The sequence below is a fragment of the Pseudochaenichthys georgianus genome, chromosome 20 (genome assembly GCF_902827115.2).
Source record: "Pseudochaenichthys georgianus chromosome 20, fPseGeo1.2, whole genome shotgun sequence".
Taxonomy (NCBI): Eukaryota; Metazoa; Chordata; class Actinopteri; order Perciformes; family Channichthyidae; genus Pseudochaenichthys; species Pseudochaenichthys georgianus.
The window spans coordinates 19340802-19360393 of NC_047522.1; the positions used below are offsets into that span (position 1 = coordinate 19340802).

At 41.6% G+C, this 19592-nt stretch overlaps 1 protein-coding gene across 1 annotated transcript in view; it reads right to left on the reverse strand.

The window, feature by feature from the left end:
* Positions 1–326: 326 nt before the first annotated feature.
* The window catches only part of LOC117465462 (cadherin-12-like), a 114467-nt gene continuing 95201 nt past the window's right edge, over positions 327–19592 (reverse strand). The window contains exons 8-12 of the mRNA XM_034108264.1: positions 14624–14760; positions 11191–11312; positions 7843–7960; positions 5667–5918; positions 327–1550 (exon numbers count right to left, since the gene is read on the reverse strand). Coding sequence (XP_033964155.1) covers positions 1039–1550; positions 5667–5918; positions 7843–7960; positions 11191–11312; positions 14624–14760 — 1141 coding nt within the window. The 3' untranslated portion in view covers positions 327–1038. The remainder of the gene's footprint in view (positions 1551–5666; positions 5919–7842; positions 7961–11190; positions 11313–14623; positions 14761–19592) is intronic.

Consider the following 19592-nt stretch of genomic DNA (forward strand, 5'->3'; position numbering starts at 1 on the left):
AAACCAATCAACAGAAAAGTGATTTCTCCATTTCTAGTTTGGAGGGATTCTGGTCCAAGTTTGCATTAAACATTTACAATTTCTTCACATGCATTGCAATTTAAAGGAGAATATGAACTGCAGGCACTGAGATACTTTGCTGCCCATAAATGCATTTATCGGCTGTAAAGTGCTATGGCCCTTTCACATTAGTTGCAGAGACCCTCATCATGAGCAGTGCCGTATTGTTTTAACCCAGTGATGGATGAAATATTAATAGACCATACATAATGCAAGCCAAACACACTTAAAGGAAGTTTGACCAAGTGTGGTTTATTTAAGAAAAACTGTGTTTATTACATGACTGAACTGCATTATTTAGCCCTAATAAATGTTTTTACAACTCTAGTACAAGTCTATTCACATCACCCACCTAACAGAAACATACATTTTCATGTGGGCCTTTTTTAATTACAAAATTCCTCCAAAAAAAAAGAAAATACAGATTGATGACTGAGATAAATAGATAAATACACAAACAAATAATCAAACTCAATCAGCCAATAAATAAATAGAACAATAAATAACATTCAAAACATCTTTGGCCTTCTTCGGGCCAATGTATGTCCTCACAGATGTTGCATTGCTCTCGGTAGACAGAATCAGCCATGGGGATATAAAGAACAACACTGGATGTGTGGCATGAGATAGCAAGTGAAAGAACAATTATATGGAGGCACTTTTTAAGGATGTTCAAGGGAATGAAAACATTTCCGTGTGTATGCGTATTCCCCAAATAGGAAACAAAATGTAAGACAGGAACATTCAATTGAAAGATAATTGAATGGCTGCTTGGCTCATCTAATCATGTTACCGTATGTTCCCTCATTTATTTTTTTACAATTGTGGAACTGAGCATGGTTAAGTACCAAATCAAAAAGAAAACAGAAAGCTGGAATAAGATGGAAACAAATAACATGTGAAGAAAACAATGGTAAACTATTGTGTGTCGTAAACCAAACTTTGTTACATATTTCCTTTTCGAGTCTGTGAATAACATCAATGTGTGTTCTCCGTGGTGGTTGAGTTCGACTGAGTCTCTGAGTGCTCCCCGAATATCCCTGCTAGTGTCTTAAAGCGGGGCCCCCAGTCATTGAGGTAATCATAGTCCTCCTCAGGGTCTATGACGATGGACTCGATGGAGCTGAGCGACTCAGCCACGGAGCCATCGCCCTCGTAAGCGTACGTGGCCAGGGAGTCGTAGGGCGGCGCCGAGTTGTCCACATCGTGCTCCTTCAGACGCTGGTTAATGAAATGCCGGATGTCAGCGCTGTCCTGAGAGACAGGTGCCCTCGGACCTTTCTTCATCTCAGGTTTGACGTCCCTGCGGAATAGGTTCTCTTTGACAACCTTGGGATTGCGAAGCGTCCCCATGTCAAAGGCGTGCGTGTCCTCTTCTCCACCTCCTTCATCGTCATAGTGGATCACATTATCCCGGATGTCCTCTTTGGATGACATGAGGGTTTCTTTCTTCTTCTGCCGTCTCAAGCCAACGTAGAGGACCACGATTACTGGGGGAAATAAAAAATTGAGAAATGTTATTTAGACTTGTTCACACAACTAATCTACTAAGCACAAATGAAAACGTGGGGTTATGTCAAGGTTTTGGTTGATGTTGGCTAAGGACTAAAATATATTAACCACTTTGGAATGGATTGCCATAAACATTTTGTACAGATATTTTAGGTCCCCAGAGGATGAACCATGATTACTTTTGTGAACCGTCACAAGGCGCCATCTTCTCATGAGTACTTTTAGTTTACACTAAACAACACACATTTGGATTCATTGCCATCAGATTTCTTACATATTCATGTGCCCCACAGCATGCATTCCGATGACTTCGGTGATCCCACAACCAGCAGGTTTTAATGTTATTCACCAAAAACTTTGGTTTATTTCCCAATCTCTGGAAGGCTATACAAATCACATCAGCCTCAGCCGTACTTTGTGTTAAGTGTTAATTAGCAATAATTAGCATGCTTGCAAGCTAAACCAAGATGGTGAACATAAAATCAGCATGTTTGCATTTTTGTGCAGAATGCTATTGTTGACTCCAAGGCGCACAAAGATACTGCCATCTGTATTTAGCTTTGTGTGCTTTAATACAGCCCATATTTCAGAAGGGTTTAATTCCGGCAGTGGCTCTGTCAGTAGGGGCTTGGACTGTGAGCCGTAGGGTCGCCGGTTCAAGTCCCCGACCAGACCTAAAATATGGAGTGTAGACTGCTACTTGGAGAGGTCCCAGTTCACCTCCTGCCCTGCCGTGGTGCCCTTGAGCAAAGCACCAGACAACCCCCTTCCCCCCTCACTCCCCGGGCGCTGTACAATAGCTGCCTACTCCTCCTAGTACTAGACTCCTGGTACTAGGATGGGTTAAAAGCAGAGAACAAATGTCACTGCTGTGTGCTCTGCATGTGTGACCATTAAAGAGGGTTTCATCCCTCCCAATTATATTCTATTTATAAAGTGAAGTCCTGCTTTACAAGGAGGTAGTAAATGAAATCCCATTGAAACCATGGTTATGAAAAACCTAGACATATAATGCACTATTTTCACAGTTTGACCAGCACCTTCTGGGTATTGAATTGCTTTTTGTGGCTCAAAGCGAATAATGTGTGCTGGCCACATTACACACTTATAGGTAGCACAACAACTGTGAGCACTGTTGGATAGAGCCAAAGCACACAGTTTTGCTCACAAGCCTTCATATGTAGCTTGAGGATCTGCACATTTTTAACACTGAAGTGCAGCAGTGTGATGCTCAACACATTATGTTACAATACATTCCCTTCTCTCCTTTCTGTCAATGCAATCTGTCTCCCTTGATGCCCCTCTCTGGTCTCCTCTGAGACATTTGCAGTAAAATATGTGTTTTTCTTTTCCTTTCAATATAGAGTTGCATCCAGGCAGGAGAGCAATGGCAAGGATGGATGGAATTATTCAAAGCGAAAGAGTCCAATAAACACATTCCGACTGAAAAATAGACTTAAGTAGGTCTCTTCCTTTCATCCTGGCTGTATATCACTTTCTCTCTGCCTCCCTTCACTCCCATGTGATTTTGATCTGCCTGTATACAGTGTGCCAGCTCCCCCCAGTGGCCCCTATGTAGATTTCGACAACAGCCAGCTCCAGTATAGAAGGACTCACTGGTTGAACACAGCCTGTCACTGGGTGCAGCCAATCCACATCAGTTTGAAAGAAACAGCAATGCAGATGAAAGCCTGTGTGCTGGTCTCTTTAATTGACCTCATCATTCCTCCTCGCAGGACAACTGGGTCATCCTGACAAATCCTGCACAGGAACTAAGTGGCTCTATGAAAATGTTCTCAGTGTGAGTTCTGATTTTCTCCGCCACTTTCCTTCCCAGGGACAGCATGACAGTTTGGCGTCAGCCTCAGCCTCTGGGGCGAGTTGACTTGGAGCTTTGAAGACGTTCCCCTCAGATGAAGGGAACACACCAACAGCTCTGCAGCACACAGCTACTCCACCACATGCAGCGATGGAAACAAATTAAGTACATTTACTCAAGTATTGGACTTGAATATGATATGTTCTTCTACTTACTGGTCCACTTCAGCTGATAGGGACATGTTGTACTTTTTACTCCACTAAAAATATTTGACATTTATGGCAGTGACATTTTGCTCACATATTTAAAAAAACTGAAATTGTTATGCCACACGGAGAAAAAGAAAAGTAAATACAGCTCAATTTAAAGGTCATGGCTACCCTTGACTTCCATTGTAAACTAGGAACTTCCTTAACAACCAACCATCCCATATTCATAATTCAGAGAATGATCCCATAAACCCACATTTACTTCCTCCCTGTTATGTAGATGATATAGGGCATTAATAGCAGGGAATTAAGGAGGAGTTTTACAACCATGACCTTGTGGGGAATGTGAAAGCTGAAGCTTGAGGAGCGGCCACAGGGCAGCGAGATTGGATTTAGTTTATCGAGCCAAGAACTCCTCCCTACAATCTTTATTGCTCATTGAATGACTAAATTCATATGCGTTCTATAATTAACTGTGGACACTCCTGGAGAGGCGCCAGAACAAGTCTGAGGGTCAATTCGACATGTTTGGATACAAAAATTGTAAAGAATTGAAAATAATCCTGCACTAGGATTATATTCCAGGTGTTGAGCTCAATCTCCTACGATAAAATGTTTTCATTTGACATCAAAAATCAATCAACATCTCAAAATTGGGAAGATAAAACTCATACCTAAAATGCTAATCAAAATAAAAGTCTGTTTTCTGAAGACACTGCAGATTTGCTGCAGAGCAGAACACATTAATGTCAGAAAAGCACACAGGGGCCGTTTCTCAATCTCGTGGATACTGGTTTCCAAGCCAATATCTCAAAGATGCTACGTCATCGAGTGCCCCCGAAGTAGCCTACTGTTCCAATCTCCAGCATACTTGGAATTCCACCGAGGCCGCGTCCTTGGTTTGGGGGAAATGTCGACGCTGCACATGGGTAGACTTCGCGTCCTTAAAATCCCCACAATGCTTTGCGCACGGACCAATTTCAAAAACCCTTGCGGAGAATGGCTGAAGCGACGCAGCACACATTGTAAGTATGTAGTGGCGTAGAACATGTGTTGGTAAATATGTTCACCAAAAATGTGTTCCGTGAAAGTAAAGCAAGTTCATAATTAGATAGACATGGTGAGGTATTTATTTTCGGTACTTGGAAGTAGGCAACTACCAAGCCAGCGTCCTCGAGATTGAGAGACGGCCAGGGTGTTTCTCAATGTCAAGGAAAGCTGCTCCAGAGCCACTATTTCAAGGATGCTACGTCATCGAGTGCCGCCGAAGGACTGTTCCAATGTCCAGGGTACTTGGAATTCTACCGAGGCCGGCGTACTTCGTTCCGGGAAATTTCGAGGCTGCACATGTGTAGCCTCCGCGGTCTTAAAATCCCCACAATGCTTTGCGCACGGACCAATTTCCCAAATCTTTGGCGGAAAAATTAAGGCGGGGCCTCTCCTATGACACACACCTGCACACTTGCTAGCCTGTCCCATTCTTCATTCTCCGAATGAAAGGAAGGATTCTTGCCTCGCTTCTGAAGGGCCACGACTCGGAAGACGTGTCCCACCAAGGAAGCGTCCTCGACATTGAGAAACACCCACAGTTTACTGAGATTAATTGAAATAACATTTCTGCTAAATAAAATAGATGTATACCTTTTTTTACCCATGGGTAAGGTTGCCTTACCCATGTCGTGCCATGTTAAGCTGTGTCATACAATTTACTTTACATTTCAAATTATAACCAATCAATATCTTAAAACGGCACTCAAATTGATTTTAAAGGTCAAAATGTTTACTTAACCTGTCAAAGTGTAAAGACTGTTTGATTTGATAAACATATGGAAATGGCATTTTTGTAAAAGTAATAGCTGACAGGTATAAATTACAAGCAAAAGTTCAAACAAATGTCATACTCTCACCAAGCATGAAAATAAACATATAATTGAATGTGTTATACCCAGTGTGTGGTTAGCTTGTTCTGAGTGTAACACTAGGCAATTCCCTGGTCCCTTTAATATTATCAATGATGCAGGGCTACAATGAAGCATGTTTACAAGCCAGAACACGGCAGGCCTCACCTAACAGGATGATGATACATAGGAGGATAGCGATCAGCGCTCCTGTGCTGAGGCCCACGGGGAGAAAGATGGCCTCGGCGCTGCACGTTAGCAGTGAGCCATCGGACTCGCAGCCACACACACGGATGGTCAGAGTGCCGGTGCTGCTCTTAGGAGGGTAGCCATTATCATCAATCACCACAGGAAGGAGGTAGATCTCCTGCAAACGCCGCCTGAAGCCACCCCGCTTAGTCACAATTCCAGCTGTGTTGTCTAGAAGAAAGGAAAGAAATCATGAAAGAAGTCTTCGAAAACAAATTTTCTTAAAGGCTTTGGATGAAAAGAAACTCCTAAATCTGCATGGAGAGGCCTGAAGTACTTTCTTCCTTGATCGATACAGTTTATAAAGTGCTCTGACCAAAAGCAAAAGAAAATATTTCACCCTTTATACCAGGGGTTCTCAAAGTGCGGCCCGCGGGCCAATGGCGGCCCTCGGAAATGTTTCTGGCGGCCCGCGATAGTTAATGTGACACGCTGAAATGCATGCGTTATATTTTAATCCTCCATGGTTGTATCTAGTAAGAATTAGAATGGAATTTAAGAATGGTAAAACTGCACCCCCTGGGTTGTCATTCCTAAATTATGAATGACAGATTGTGGAAAGTTTGCTATGCTACTGGTTGCATGGCAACTAGGCATCTCGCGAGTTGCGGTAATTGGTTAGTACAATAAAGAAAGGATTTGTTTTTTCTTCGGCGGCCCTCAATCCAATATTGGGTACCTAAATTGGCACTCACTCATCAAAACTTTGAGAACCCCTGCTTTATACCCTCACATCAATCACACAATCCTCCAAGCAAGTCTGGAGGTCCATGAATGAGCAAGATAACACTTTTCAATGTCTGATAACTTTCCATGTTTGATATCAAATCCTCTCCAAATGTGCCTCCCTGAATGTGATGAGAAACGGCAACGTATCAAAGCTCTCGCCCATTTCACACCGCTTTCTTTAAAAGCCAACCACACTCCGTACATCATTCCCTGAAACACTGAGCAGCGTCTACCTGCACAGGGAAAGCTACGGAGATGGGATGTTATTTCTTATCTCTATGTGCAGGCAGTGTCACTCGAGAGAAACGGCAGATCAGCAATGTGAGATAAAAGATCAAGAAAATAATAAAAACACCCAAACTTGGAGAGGTGGGAGGATGAAGAGTGAAATGGAGGCTGCCAATGTAAACCAGGGAGAGGGAATGTCTCAAGTTGTTCTACTGTAGAGAGACTTTCTGACCCCTGTCAAGCCGGGTTTGTTCCTCTGACGGAGCCGGTCACTTCTTCTTGACTGGAGGTCAGGCGTTTTAGCATACCTTGCATGTCGTGCAGAACTGTGGCTTTGTCGGCACTCTCTCTCCCTCTCTGTGTTTGCAGCACCTGTCGAGAGGCCCGCAGTGTGTTGTGCTTCCTGTCCCTGCCGATCACATCCCTCTCTGTATTTGGGAGGGTGCTCACATGGCCTCTGGCACTCAAGAAACTGCAGGAGTGTGTCCAAAAAGGTAAAACTGGATCAGAGGTTCGGAACTGGGCATGTCAAAAGGATGGTGAATGCATTCGATTCCTTGGCCTCATCCTGCCATGACCCACTTTTCATTACCTGTCTTTCTTAGACTTCAAAGGGCTCCGCCAATGCAAGCTGTCATGTGTGCATCACATATATAAGTGACATGTATGCCCTTATGCAGTCACGTTGTCAAATTATTTTTAGCTTTGAGACATGCCACTCATATGAGCTTAGACCAAACAACTTTTTCAGATGGCACATTTTGATCTTGACAGGTTGATTGTTCTCACTCCAAACGAAATGACTGCATGTAGGGACCTGAGGGTAGCCATTTAGATCAATATTGGTATAAATGGCTGCCAAAGACAATTGTTATCATTTATACACTGCAGTGGTGATCTACAAATGTACACTTAAATCCTTATCAAGGCCACTATCTGGGCTGTTTGAAGTATTCAGTTGTTTCGTTCAGTAATCTAATAACTATATGTTTCCTTTTTAGGAAACCGTTAATGATTGCATGCAGCATTTCTTCATCATTCATACGTCAGGTTTTTATAGTTAAAGGGGACCTATTATGCTCATTTTCAGTCACAATTGTATTTTGTGTCTGAGGTGACGAAATTCAACAACACTTACTTCCAAAGTCCCGGATGGTAAAGTTCTTGTTCTTCATGTCTTCTTTTGGCGATTTGAAGGAGAACTGTTGTCCAGCCGCTCGTAGATCCTGGTCTTGTGCACTGAACGTCTGAATCACCTGTGAAACATGAACATGATGATAAATAGTTGAAGGTCCTGCCTGTACGTGGTACACTCGTTGTAGAAGTTTGATGTTTTGTTTGAGCACTGGATGTCAGATGTCTTTTCAATAGAAACTCAAACGTATACAGGTTGAATTCTTCTGGGAAAAATGTGTACAATTATTCAACATGGAGAGAAGTGTCGGACTGTCCTGAACTGACTTCCTGTCAGCGCTGAAACAAAGCGGTACATTGTTCTCCCTGTAGTTTTAGATACAGGCACTGAGTATTTGATTGATGACCTCTCGATAACCTCAACACATTGTGATGGATTCAGTTCATTCCGGACTGGTGGAGCTTGCTCAAGAGTCATGGACAGAAGGCAGTTGTTTCATATTGTACTTATATTACAGTGCATCGCCTCAGAGCACGGGGCCGTCCAAAAATAAACCCGCAAGAAAACAATTCGATTAATTCAACACCTTTCATGACAACTCCAGCACAACCCACTGAATGTGTTATGTGAAAATGAGTTAAAGCAACAACTGAAACAACAAACAACTTCTAACTTTTCCACCCCGCTGCTCACAGACTGCTGAGTCAGCCGCCTCTGTAGCAGACTGCTGACAGCTTTCAACTTCCTTCTGTTCCCCAAACGTCTCAGGGCTTTGTCTGAAACCCACTGACCTGAAAGCCCCCCGCTCGCCGGGCTTCACCTGCTGAAGACCTGACGCCTCATCCCAGGAATTCCCCTGCGCGAGCCGCAAATTCCCCCCCCGACCACAGTGCTCTCGCTCTCTTTGCTCCTTTGTTTGACAACCTGACACCGGGTGTGATGAGCCTCTGTTGTTCTCCCCACAGCAGCTGTACACTTCACACTGTTGATTTCTCAGCCACCAAATTAGCTCGGCGATGAATAAATCTAAACTATCAATTACTTCCCTTGCTTTAAAACTGTCAATTCTTTTTTTTCTTCTGTCTTGCACATACCAACACGCTGCAGAATGGATGGTTCATTTCCTGTGCTGCATGTCACACCTCTCCTTCAATTTTTAGATATACCTTTACTGACCAACAATGTCCAAAAACCCAAATGAATCAATCAATTTGTGTTTGTTTTATTAAACAAGACTTGACAAAAGCAGCACATTTTACAATTTTAGAAGCTTGCATCCAATATTTAATAATCTGTTGATTGCCCAACTGATCAATTCAATATATATGGGTATACTGTCTATCACAAGCTCCAGAGAAGAATAATCTGCAATTTAATATTCTATCATTGGGAGAATTCAACTTTATCATCTCTATTTGGTGTAAACCTATAAAAGCCATATGTTTTTTTTTATAATTACATAATCCATTATGTAAATGCTCCTTTTCTTGCTCTCCAAGTGCTCCCACCTTGGGATCATACGTGGAACTGTGAGCGCACTAACTGCTACTGTATATGTTAAATGGCTCTAAGGCTACTCTGCTTTTGCACTCCGCTGCGTTGTAAAATAAGCAAGATAAAAGTGCCAGCTAAATGCTGTAAATGTAAATGTAATTATTCCAGCATATCAAACTGATCCAGCGGTTTAGCATTTCAATGTGGCATTATAAAAAGCCTGTTAGAGGAGATGCATTAAAGAGTGAGCAATGTAATAGCTGGCTGTCCTAAGTATCTCTAATACGTGGAGGTCAATATTCTTGTTTTTATGTTTCCTTTGTGCTTGCTTTTTCTCATTTCACACTTGACCAGTTGACTCTGAGTGTAATACATTTTAAAATAGGGAAACGCCCTGCCCTTTTTATTTATATTTGCAAAATCTCAGTTTGAGGTCACTCTTCCTGCTCTTTCCACACACTGGCATGAACACAGCTTCTCTCTGTCCTGGTTACACATTATATTCCAGGGTAGGGGAGTGGCACTGTGTGAGGCAGCCCTAAACAACATGTTTTTTCAGCAGCGTGAAGGCAGATAATCTTCTGGGGAGACGTGTGATGGATTTTACACGAGAGGATCTGCAATGCTTTATCATTCACCAGCTGCGCACAACACCTGCTGGAATCATGCTGTGAAAATGCTGCATTAAGTGTATATTCTGCACCGGAGGGCAAGGGAGGAGAGGGAAAAGAGGGGGAATAGGAAGCGGGGGGAAGTGATTAACGCAAGGTGGATGCATCTTGAATACAGACGCGTTGCATTGCTGATCTGAATTTGAGGATGTGGTTGTCTCCATTCCTGCTTTTTATTTTTAGGAAGATTTTTATTTTGATGACCTTGATTTTATTTGTTCATTATATGGTCTTTTTTTATAGCTTTTACTATTTCTATATTTGCTAAATTATAATAAATAGTGTCTCGCCTTACTTTTTGACTTCAAATAGTTGTGTCTGTCAAAGCACTTTGTATATTTATATATTTATTTCTTAAAAAGTAATTTTTCAATTCCATTTTTCAACATCAAACACAGCTTCGAACACATTTCTAGGTGTCTTGACTGCATTTTTAAGGCTGACAAACATGACTCTACCTGCAGCCAAGTGCATGATGGGAGGACAGTGATGCCTTCAAATGCAGGGGCACAGCCGTTGTTTTGATTGCAACAGGCCTGAGGAGTCGCAAAGTGTCCTCAGTGTGATGAGGAGTCTACAGCAATTTGACAGACTGCCAAAGAAGCTGTTCCCTCAGAACGCTAACTGCATATAGATGCCGGCTAATGGGCTAATTTACAGGCGCAGGTGGTTTGCAATGCGCACAGGCAAATTATCCACTGCATCCAAAATATATCATCTGAAATGTACTCCAAGTTGCCGGTAGGAACAACACTGCTGTGCTTTTTGATTGCTTCTCTCTTTTGAATCCAACTCCACCACTCAATCACTTCAGGGTTTACATTCACACTGTGCTGAAGAGCCTCCAAATCCCCCTGTTTAATTTAAGTGACCTTGAGTAAAACACTAGGAATAAAACTTCTGTTCTGTATCAAAGCAAGAACTAATTATGTGTATTCATTCTAGCTGAGAATACCAATAGGTGTTTTCGCCAAAAAACCTCATGATCAGTGTTTATTTCTGCATAAGTGTTTTTACTCTGTGTTTTTTTAAATCCACACCTCAATGTAACACCTGCAGATATTTAACAACCGCCTTGCAGCCACATCAACTTTATAGGAGGACAAACCAAAACCGTTTTAACACTAGACCACTTGCGGTGTTCAACCACAAAAGCATAGTGTGTGCAGAAGACATGTGAAAGTACCTGTCCAGCTTTGGAGTTTTCACAGACAAACGTCTCGTAAGGGCTGGCCAGTTCAGGTGGGAACTCATTGATGTCCAACACGTGGACAGTGACGGCCACTCGACTGCTCAGAACCGGACTATCTGCAGGACAAAACACAACAGAGACAGATTTGCACACTGGAGCAATACAACACATTCATTTGTTCACAGTGCTGACATCATGTGGATATTGAAAGTACTGCCATCATAGGACGAGACAAAGCATAAAAGGTTTATCGGTTGCAAAGGGGTGGTTAAAGAAAGTCCAGTCGAGATTTTAAACCGCCTATCTGCTCGCCCACTTTAAACCGCTCTGGTTAAATGTGTCTGCTATAAAACCTCAGATGTGTCTGGAACACGGTGATGCATACATTCCCTCTGGACGCTGATGGAGTATGCCATGTTTGATTAAAAATATAAAGGAGAATTAAATAAAAATACACAGCAAATGCATCCCATGTGCTGCCTACAAATAAAGCACAATATGGAGTATGGCTCTTTAGGGATTCTTTTTGTGTTGCTTTGGTTATTTTATGGGTTTTAGCCTGTGTTAATTATAGTGTGAAAGCCCTCTTGAGAGGAACACACTTGAATCCAGGCTTGTTTGGAACAATGTTTCCTCACTGCCGGGGCACAACGGGGGAAATGTTCTTTTTGTGCGAAACCCCAAGTAAGGAAAACTTTATGGATTTGGTGTGGGAATAGGCTTTGCTCTGCAGCGGGGGGCTTAGTGTGCGCTTGTGTGTGCCAATGCAGGGCAGCGCATGGTGTGTGTGTGTGTGTGTGTGTGTGTGTGTGTGTGTGTGTGTGTGTGTGTGTGTGTGTGTGTGTGTGTGTGTGTGTGTGTGTGTGTGTGTGTGTGTGTGTGTGTGTGTGTGTGTGTGTGTGTGTGTGTGTGTGTGTGTGTGTGTGTGTGTGTGTGTGTGTGTGTGTGTGTGTGTGTGTGTGTGTGTGGTTTAGAGGACTGCAGGAGGGGGGATCTGTAGAGTGGTCTCCACAGGATTGGAGACCAGTTAGTAACCTGTCTCTGACCTTGATGGAAAAAGCAATCTTCCCACTGATGTGAAAATGACACGGAGCTGGGGATTTTCTACTTTCGCACTGACTGAACTACTAACATTGATGCTCAGCCAGCAAAAACACTGATCTTTTCTGTCATCGAGGTCCTGAATGTGTTGGCCTCTACAACGTTTGCAAAGCTAGATCAATGCAATCTGTACAAAAACATACAAATACTGAGCTTCTGGATACACAAGTGTGTGGTTTCCCCCTCATCTCATTTCAACAACTCCATAACTGTCAGTGATACATCTTTCAGTCCACTAGATGGAGCAATGGTACAGTGATTACATTCAAATGTGACCAGCGTCAGCATTTCAGCTCAATACCAAATGCTTTATCTATTCTACTGAAACAGAATTCTGTATTGCTTGATTGGTCAGTCATAAAGTTGGCTACTTTCTGCAGCTTTTTTATTGAGTATTACTTTTTTGATTAAGCTCGTTTTAATAAAAAGCCAACCAACCAAGCAAGCAATCAACCACAAATCTATAAAATGTCCTGCCAAACAGAGATAGGGAGATGTTTGTGGTTCGCAAACTCTTGAAAGTGCAACTGTAGACAGAATAAGTAAGCAAGCTCTCATCACAAACCCCATTTTAAGTGTGGAACTACACTTAGTTGCTGCAATTTAATGGAATCTGTGCGTCCTCATTTATTACCGCCAAGGTTATTATTGCATTTAATAGAAATTCCCCTCCATTTGACTCGTAAAAATGGCAACTGGGCTCAAATGCCAAAAAGCAGAATGTTAATTTAACCCCGGCTATTATTTAGCTTGGCTTCTGCTGTGTTCTGAGTCTCAGGGGAGCAGCGGGCACTGCTCTCATTTTGCTGCATGACTGCAGTGTCTCGCTATGACGGAACAAATCTCTCAGGCTTTTGAGAAGTCTCCAACTGGGTGGTTTCACTAATCGTTGCAGAGTAAAGGTGCCTTTTATTCAGGGGAAACGTCATCCAAAAAACTCATATTGTGCAGATTTTTTCGCCAGTGTCAATTCAATGGTGAATAAAAAGTGTAGGTGGATACACGTTTAAAAGCATTAGTCACAAGGACACACAGACACAGAATGGAGAGGTCTGTGTGCGGGGTCAACTGTGGCTGCTCCATACATTAAATATATATTCCCACACAATCTATATTTCTCTGTTGTGTGAATGTGTCTTGCTTTCATATTCATTGCTGTATTGGTGGTTTGAAAGCAGACAAACTATAACCCGACGATGATAATATAATTCATCTCAGAGGAGCTACCCAATACTCAGAACACAAAGTTCTGCCAAATCTCACTGAAGGTCACAAACAGATTTCAACTCACTAGTTGGGATACAAACTCTGGGGTGATGGGTTTATCTCTATCCCTGCTGCACCAGCTCAACCATCACATATTAACACTGGTTTCCATGTGAATATTGTTCTAATCTTTCTGAAGGAGATCGAGAGAGGACAGAGGCCTGGGTCAGAGCCTAAATGGGCAATAAGGAAGGAGTGAAACATGTGAGAGGGCAAGATGTGCAGAGATACTGCGATGACAAACTGAACATGTGCAGTAAACCCCCCCGTCTTCCTCCCACTCTCTCCTCCCACCATCCCATTTCCTTTCAGTCTACCTCATCCTCCCTTTCCTTGACATTTATGCACAAAAGCCACACAAAGAAACACACACACACACACATTGAAAATAGAATTAGCATGTCACTACCATGACCTTGAGGGGAAGTGAGTAATATCAGTTTCCAAGGCGACAATGACTCAAGTTTTACAGCCCATATTTCACAGTCTATCCTAATGAATATACAGCGTGTGTAATTTTGATTGAGCACCAGCCTGCCTCTGGGATAATGACTTTGACGGTTCTTAGCAGATTTGATGACTTGATGACGATGGATTTGCTTATTTATCCGGAAATTTGCTCCACTTCCTTCATAAAAACATAATTAGCCTGATGACATGTCTTAAAGCCACAGCTCCGCATTACTTCACCCTTTCACAACATGCTGCGACGCCACCACATCTGCTCAGTGTAACATTTTAGAAGGTTGACATTTTACTGCGGTGCGAGTACAAGTTGACTCTGGCAAAGAAAAGCACTCTTTCAATGCCAACGTCATTAAAGAAATAGTTGTTAAAAATGAAAACAGAGATGAGGAGAGAGTGCTTGAGGAGACACTGTCCTAAAGATACATCCCCCAGGGAGAGCCATCATGGTTTATAGTCACCAATAAACATTTCCTGCAAAATGGGATTGAGTATTGACTTGAGTAAAAGCGTGTTAAATCCTTCACACCGATTACGAAGGGGGAAGGACAACGACGCTTGCATGGATCACAATCTATCTTGTTGTCATACTTACTAAGTTTGGTGGCCACGATAGAGATATTATGCTGGGCGATGCTCTCTCTGTCAAGGAGTTCATTCGTGGAAATTGTTCCCTCCACTGGATCAATGTCAAAGTAGCTGTCCAAGTCACTCTTCCAGTCAATGGAATACCTGAAAGAAAAATGTTTGTTTAATGGCGTCCATTTCCAACATAAAGCAGAGAATTAAACCACAGGGATTGTCCCTCTGGGCTCATGTATATGAGTTAGGTGTAATATAACGTTGGCATAGCCTTCATTACTCATTCTGAATGGTCATTTCCAGAAAATGTGCTGAGGATCGCATTTACATTCTAATCCTCTAATGGGCCGCATGTTCTTCGGCCATGCTGAGCCAGTGTTTTTTTTCTTCAGAACGTAAATGAATTTTCGGCATCGCTGAAACCGTATCAATCTCACAGAGCTGATGTTTAACATAGGCGGAGACATTTGGATTGGTGTCTGAGAACAGAGGGCACAGTGTCCTTTGGTCTTTCCCAGTTATTCTGAATGCAAACCATGAAAGAAAACAGGGATCTGAAACCAAACCGCATGACAGCGCCATTCATCAAACTATGCTATTTGATCTTAAAAGGGCGATTTTTTATTAATAACTTTGTGATCGTCAGTGGAGTTCCCGGAGGAGAACATATGTTGTTGTCTTGTATTCCTCTTCACAACAAGGTCATTGGTTGGGGGTTCAATGCCTTGCTCTTGGGCATTTCTTCAACACAGAGGCTTCATTTCTCTCAGCCTTGAGTCTGGACTTCTTACATTAAGAACAGCCTTGCTGTGCCACCATTATTCCTTTATTTTTCTTTCTAATGGCAAGCTGTTTGATCTTAATAGGGTATTTCTCATGAATATGAATTTGCTTGTTTTTTTCTCCCACTAAAGAGCTTCAAACTGGACTTGAGTCATTAATGGAAAGAGGGTTAGCGTACTTTCAAACCCTCAAGTCTTATGCCGTAATGAGAATGATAACAAAACCATTTAAGTGGATTTCTTTTACAAGCTTTGGTTCCATCACATTTTCTGTTTAAATTTTGATTTCTCCACGTCCTCTCTTACACTCTTCATGGCGCGTAGCCTTGAAGTGAACACAACCATGTCCAAATAGTTTAGTTTGAGTCTCTCTCATAAATATTGCAGCTAAACTCAAATCAAGAGTTCAAAAAATCAATGGTTCACAATTTCTCCTCGGGGCACAAACCCTTTTTTTTAGTGTGGTTTTATTGGAGTCCTGCTGCTACTGAATCATATGTGTCAGTGTCAGTCCGACCCAGAGGTTACACAGGCGGCCTCATACCGAGAATATTACAGATTAAAGAATGAATGTTCAGGGATTTCCTCGAGCAAAACACACATCTCTAATCACCAAACATGCAATATGTAAACATGTGCGATAGAAAAATATCAGAAATGTTTTACTTGTAAATGGATCAATCTGTGAATTATTTTCAAGGAGAATAGGGGTGTGAGATATAAGGAGTCTTCTTATACCAAACTCAGTACCGAGAACAGCAGATGTGGAAATTAATAACAGCGTTATCATACTTTGAACTGCTGTAGTGGTCATTCAGTCCAGAGAAGATTACTAAAAAAACACAAGTTGATTTAAAAAGTAAACTGAACGGCACAACTGAAGTTTATTTTCCACAGTTATTGATTTCTAGAGCTTACAGTTTTGCTGCAGTAAACCCTTCAGAGTTCATGTCCAACAAGGCTCTTCAGTGGGATTTGTGAAGTTACCATTTAAGGCCAACAGCACAGCATTCCATACAGAATGTATGGCCATTAGCACTTAGTAATATGACTGTTTTTTTAAGGAAGGGGCCATTTTATGCATTAGATCCTAATTTACTGTAAATATGTGCTAACAGCACCTGGATGCTATTTGCTTGGCGCAGGTTTACTGCTACCTTTTTTAACAGCCAGCCAATCGTTCTGTGAATACGCCCTTCCGCTTTGAAACTGATTTGAACGCTCTTTCAATTTGGCCAACAATTAAGTATTCATGATGCCCTTTGTTTCCCCAGTAAGAGATAACTCGGCTCTGTACTACTGCTAAATAGGGCAATCATTTGGGACTAAAGTCTAAAAGCTTAATTCCCTATGCATGATGGGTGATTGGGTCTATTTTTTAAGTAGAAAATGCAAGGCTGCTCTCTGAAGGCACCCAAAGAACAATGTGAGCTGTGGTATTGATGCATATTTAAAGTGCTGGAGACAAAGTGGAGTTCTAGAGAATAGTGGGTTTTGTTGTCCAAAATCACTACTTCTTCCATTGTTTTTGTTTTCTCAAGGATAAAATATTCATTATAAAACATTTCATGTCTAGGCAACAGGTATTTTTGTGTTGCACTTGAGTGATACATCTTGGAAGAACCATCACTACAAAGTAGCTACAGTGGACGAGTTTGAAAACAAAAGGGTTCTCATAAATGTTTAAGAATGCACTTCTTTGACATTCTATTGTTATCAAGCACTCAAGTTGTATGTTAGCGTGTTGTTTGTGTGGTGGAGAGGTTGTAAAAGAAATGGAATAACATGACTTAAGTGAAGTAACCAGGATACGAGTAAAGTCAGATTTATAAAACTAAGCAGTGATGTTTGAAACTGCACAGAACATCACCAGGACGGAGCTGCCATCCGTGGAGGACCTTTACTCCCAGCGGCTCAGGAAGAAAGCCCTCCCTCAGGATTATAAAAGACCCCCAACACCCCAGCCACAAACTGTTCTGTCTGCTGCCGTCTGGCAGGCGCTACCGCAGCATCCGGACTAAAACCAGCAGACTCAGAGACAGCTTCATCCCACAGGCAATAAGACTGTTAAACACCTGAACTGTCGAAACAACATCTGTTAAACACCTGAACTGTTGAAACAACATTTGTTAAACACCTGAACTGTTGAAACAACATCTGTTAAACACCTGAACTGTTGAAACAACATTTGTTAAACACCTGAACTGTTGAAACAACATCTGTTAAACACCTGAACTGTTGAAAGATCCATAACATTCATCTGGCTGCTAATTATTTATCTAATATATCATATTCCAATAACTTGCATTTAGACTCTTATTGCACAATTACACTTTTTAAACAATTTTTCTTTTTGTATTTATTATTTACCTGCACTATATTTTATGTTTATCTGTTTTATTGTTGAGCCTGTGACCTAAGATTTTAATCCTCATAACTACACTGTATGTTCGTATGACAACCTTGAACCTTGAAAGTCCCATCTAAAAATCACCACGGAGAGGAGGGGGGAGAGGATTTTTTTGTTAGGGTAGGAATTGTTTGGATGTGGGGATTAATATTTCAGTTAAAAAAATAAATAATCATAACATAAGACACGTTAAAACTACAGAAGAGTTTGCATTAATATTCATTATGTGCGGCTCTACTTGTTCATTGTATACTGTTTATATTATTATCATTCATCTTGTTCAATAAGGATTATATTTAATGCTGCTAAACAATGTTTTTTAATGTGCAAACTTTGCAATAACTTTACTGGAGAAGCTAACTTTGGATAAAAACAAATACGCTTACTCTGTGCAATTTATTTAATTCTAATTGCGTGCCAAAACTTCTATAAAACAACATATCCACTTCCACTTGTGTCAATACAGGAAATGTGCACAGTGTTGCACATCCCCACAAAACAAGGACAAGTATAGAATATATGATTGCCATTAATTAAGTTATGTTAATTATCTCCATCTGCAAAATAAATCACCACAAACGGATCTCATCTAACAGCTGCCTCAAATAAATGCATTTCACTTCAGGGAAATAGTTGGCCAAATAAACTTTTCAAAGTGACAGCCACTTAAATCATTTTCAAGAAACATGGCTATATCTTGAATATTTTAAGCCATAGTGAATGTCAGCCCATGGGGGATACAGTATGTTCCTGAATATGGTCAAAAGAATGAGGTGCAACAGTTTCTGTTTAGTTAATCTCGATAAAAAACAGAAACTGTGAGATGCAACAATTCATTAAAAAAACAATTAAGTTGACAGAATCATTGTCTTTTAAAGGAATGGTATGCTCATGACACTCATTTTTAAATAATTATCATCCGATAAAACAGACCAGTCTCTGCCAGTCTTTTTTTTTTTTTTTTAATCCGATGACATTATCAGTGATTTTAAACTGATTATATACCGAAATAACATCAACACTGTGGGCGCCGCCATTTTCTGGACGTGACGTAAACCATGCGTTTGGTTTTCGAAGACACGTTGATCTCCATGTTATTTACTGTAGTTTCTCTCTTCAAATATGCCTCACTGTATCGCGAAATATTGCCATAATTCGGATAGGAACAATCCACGGAATGCTCGGTTCCATCTGTTGCCAAAAGGTAAGCGTAAGAAGTACATTCGGAGGCAGTGGCTAGCGAAATGTGGCCGGCCCGAACCGAAAGATTCACAGGCTCATGTATGCAGCGCAGAGTCCTGCATCGGGTCCGACGGGTGACCCGCAAAAAAGGTGATTCGCGGGTGGTATTTTTTCAAACGCTTTTTTCCGGGTTCAGTTCTGGGTAAACAAAGATGATGCGGGTCGGGTCGCGGGTGTTGCATAATAAATATATTGAAATAATGATAATTTAGTTTAATGTTTAAATCCTCAGACCTCTCCCCCGCGGGACCGTGGATAATCATAACCTCTGCAGCGCATCAATCTGCTGCTGAGCGCGCCACATTCGAAATGGCTGAGGTGAAGCTCTCTAGCGGAGAATACAGCATTTTCAATAACACTTCCTCAAGAGCGAAATCCAACGTCTGGAGGCTTTTGGTGTCATCCTAGATGGAGAAAATAACCAACATCCCATGCTTTTTGAGATAAATATGCAACTGCGTGTGTTAATAATTGCACGTTTTCACTGCTCATATATATGCGGGTTCGGGTCGGGTCGCGGATCTTGTGCCGACGGGTCGGGTCGGGTT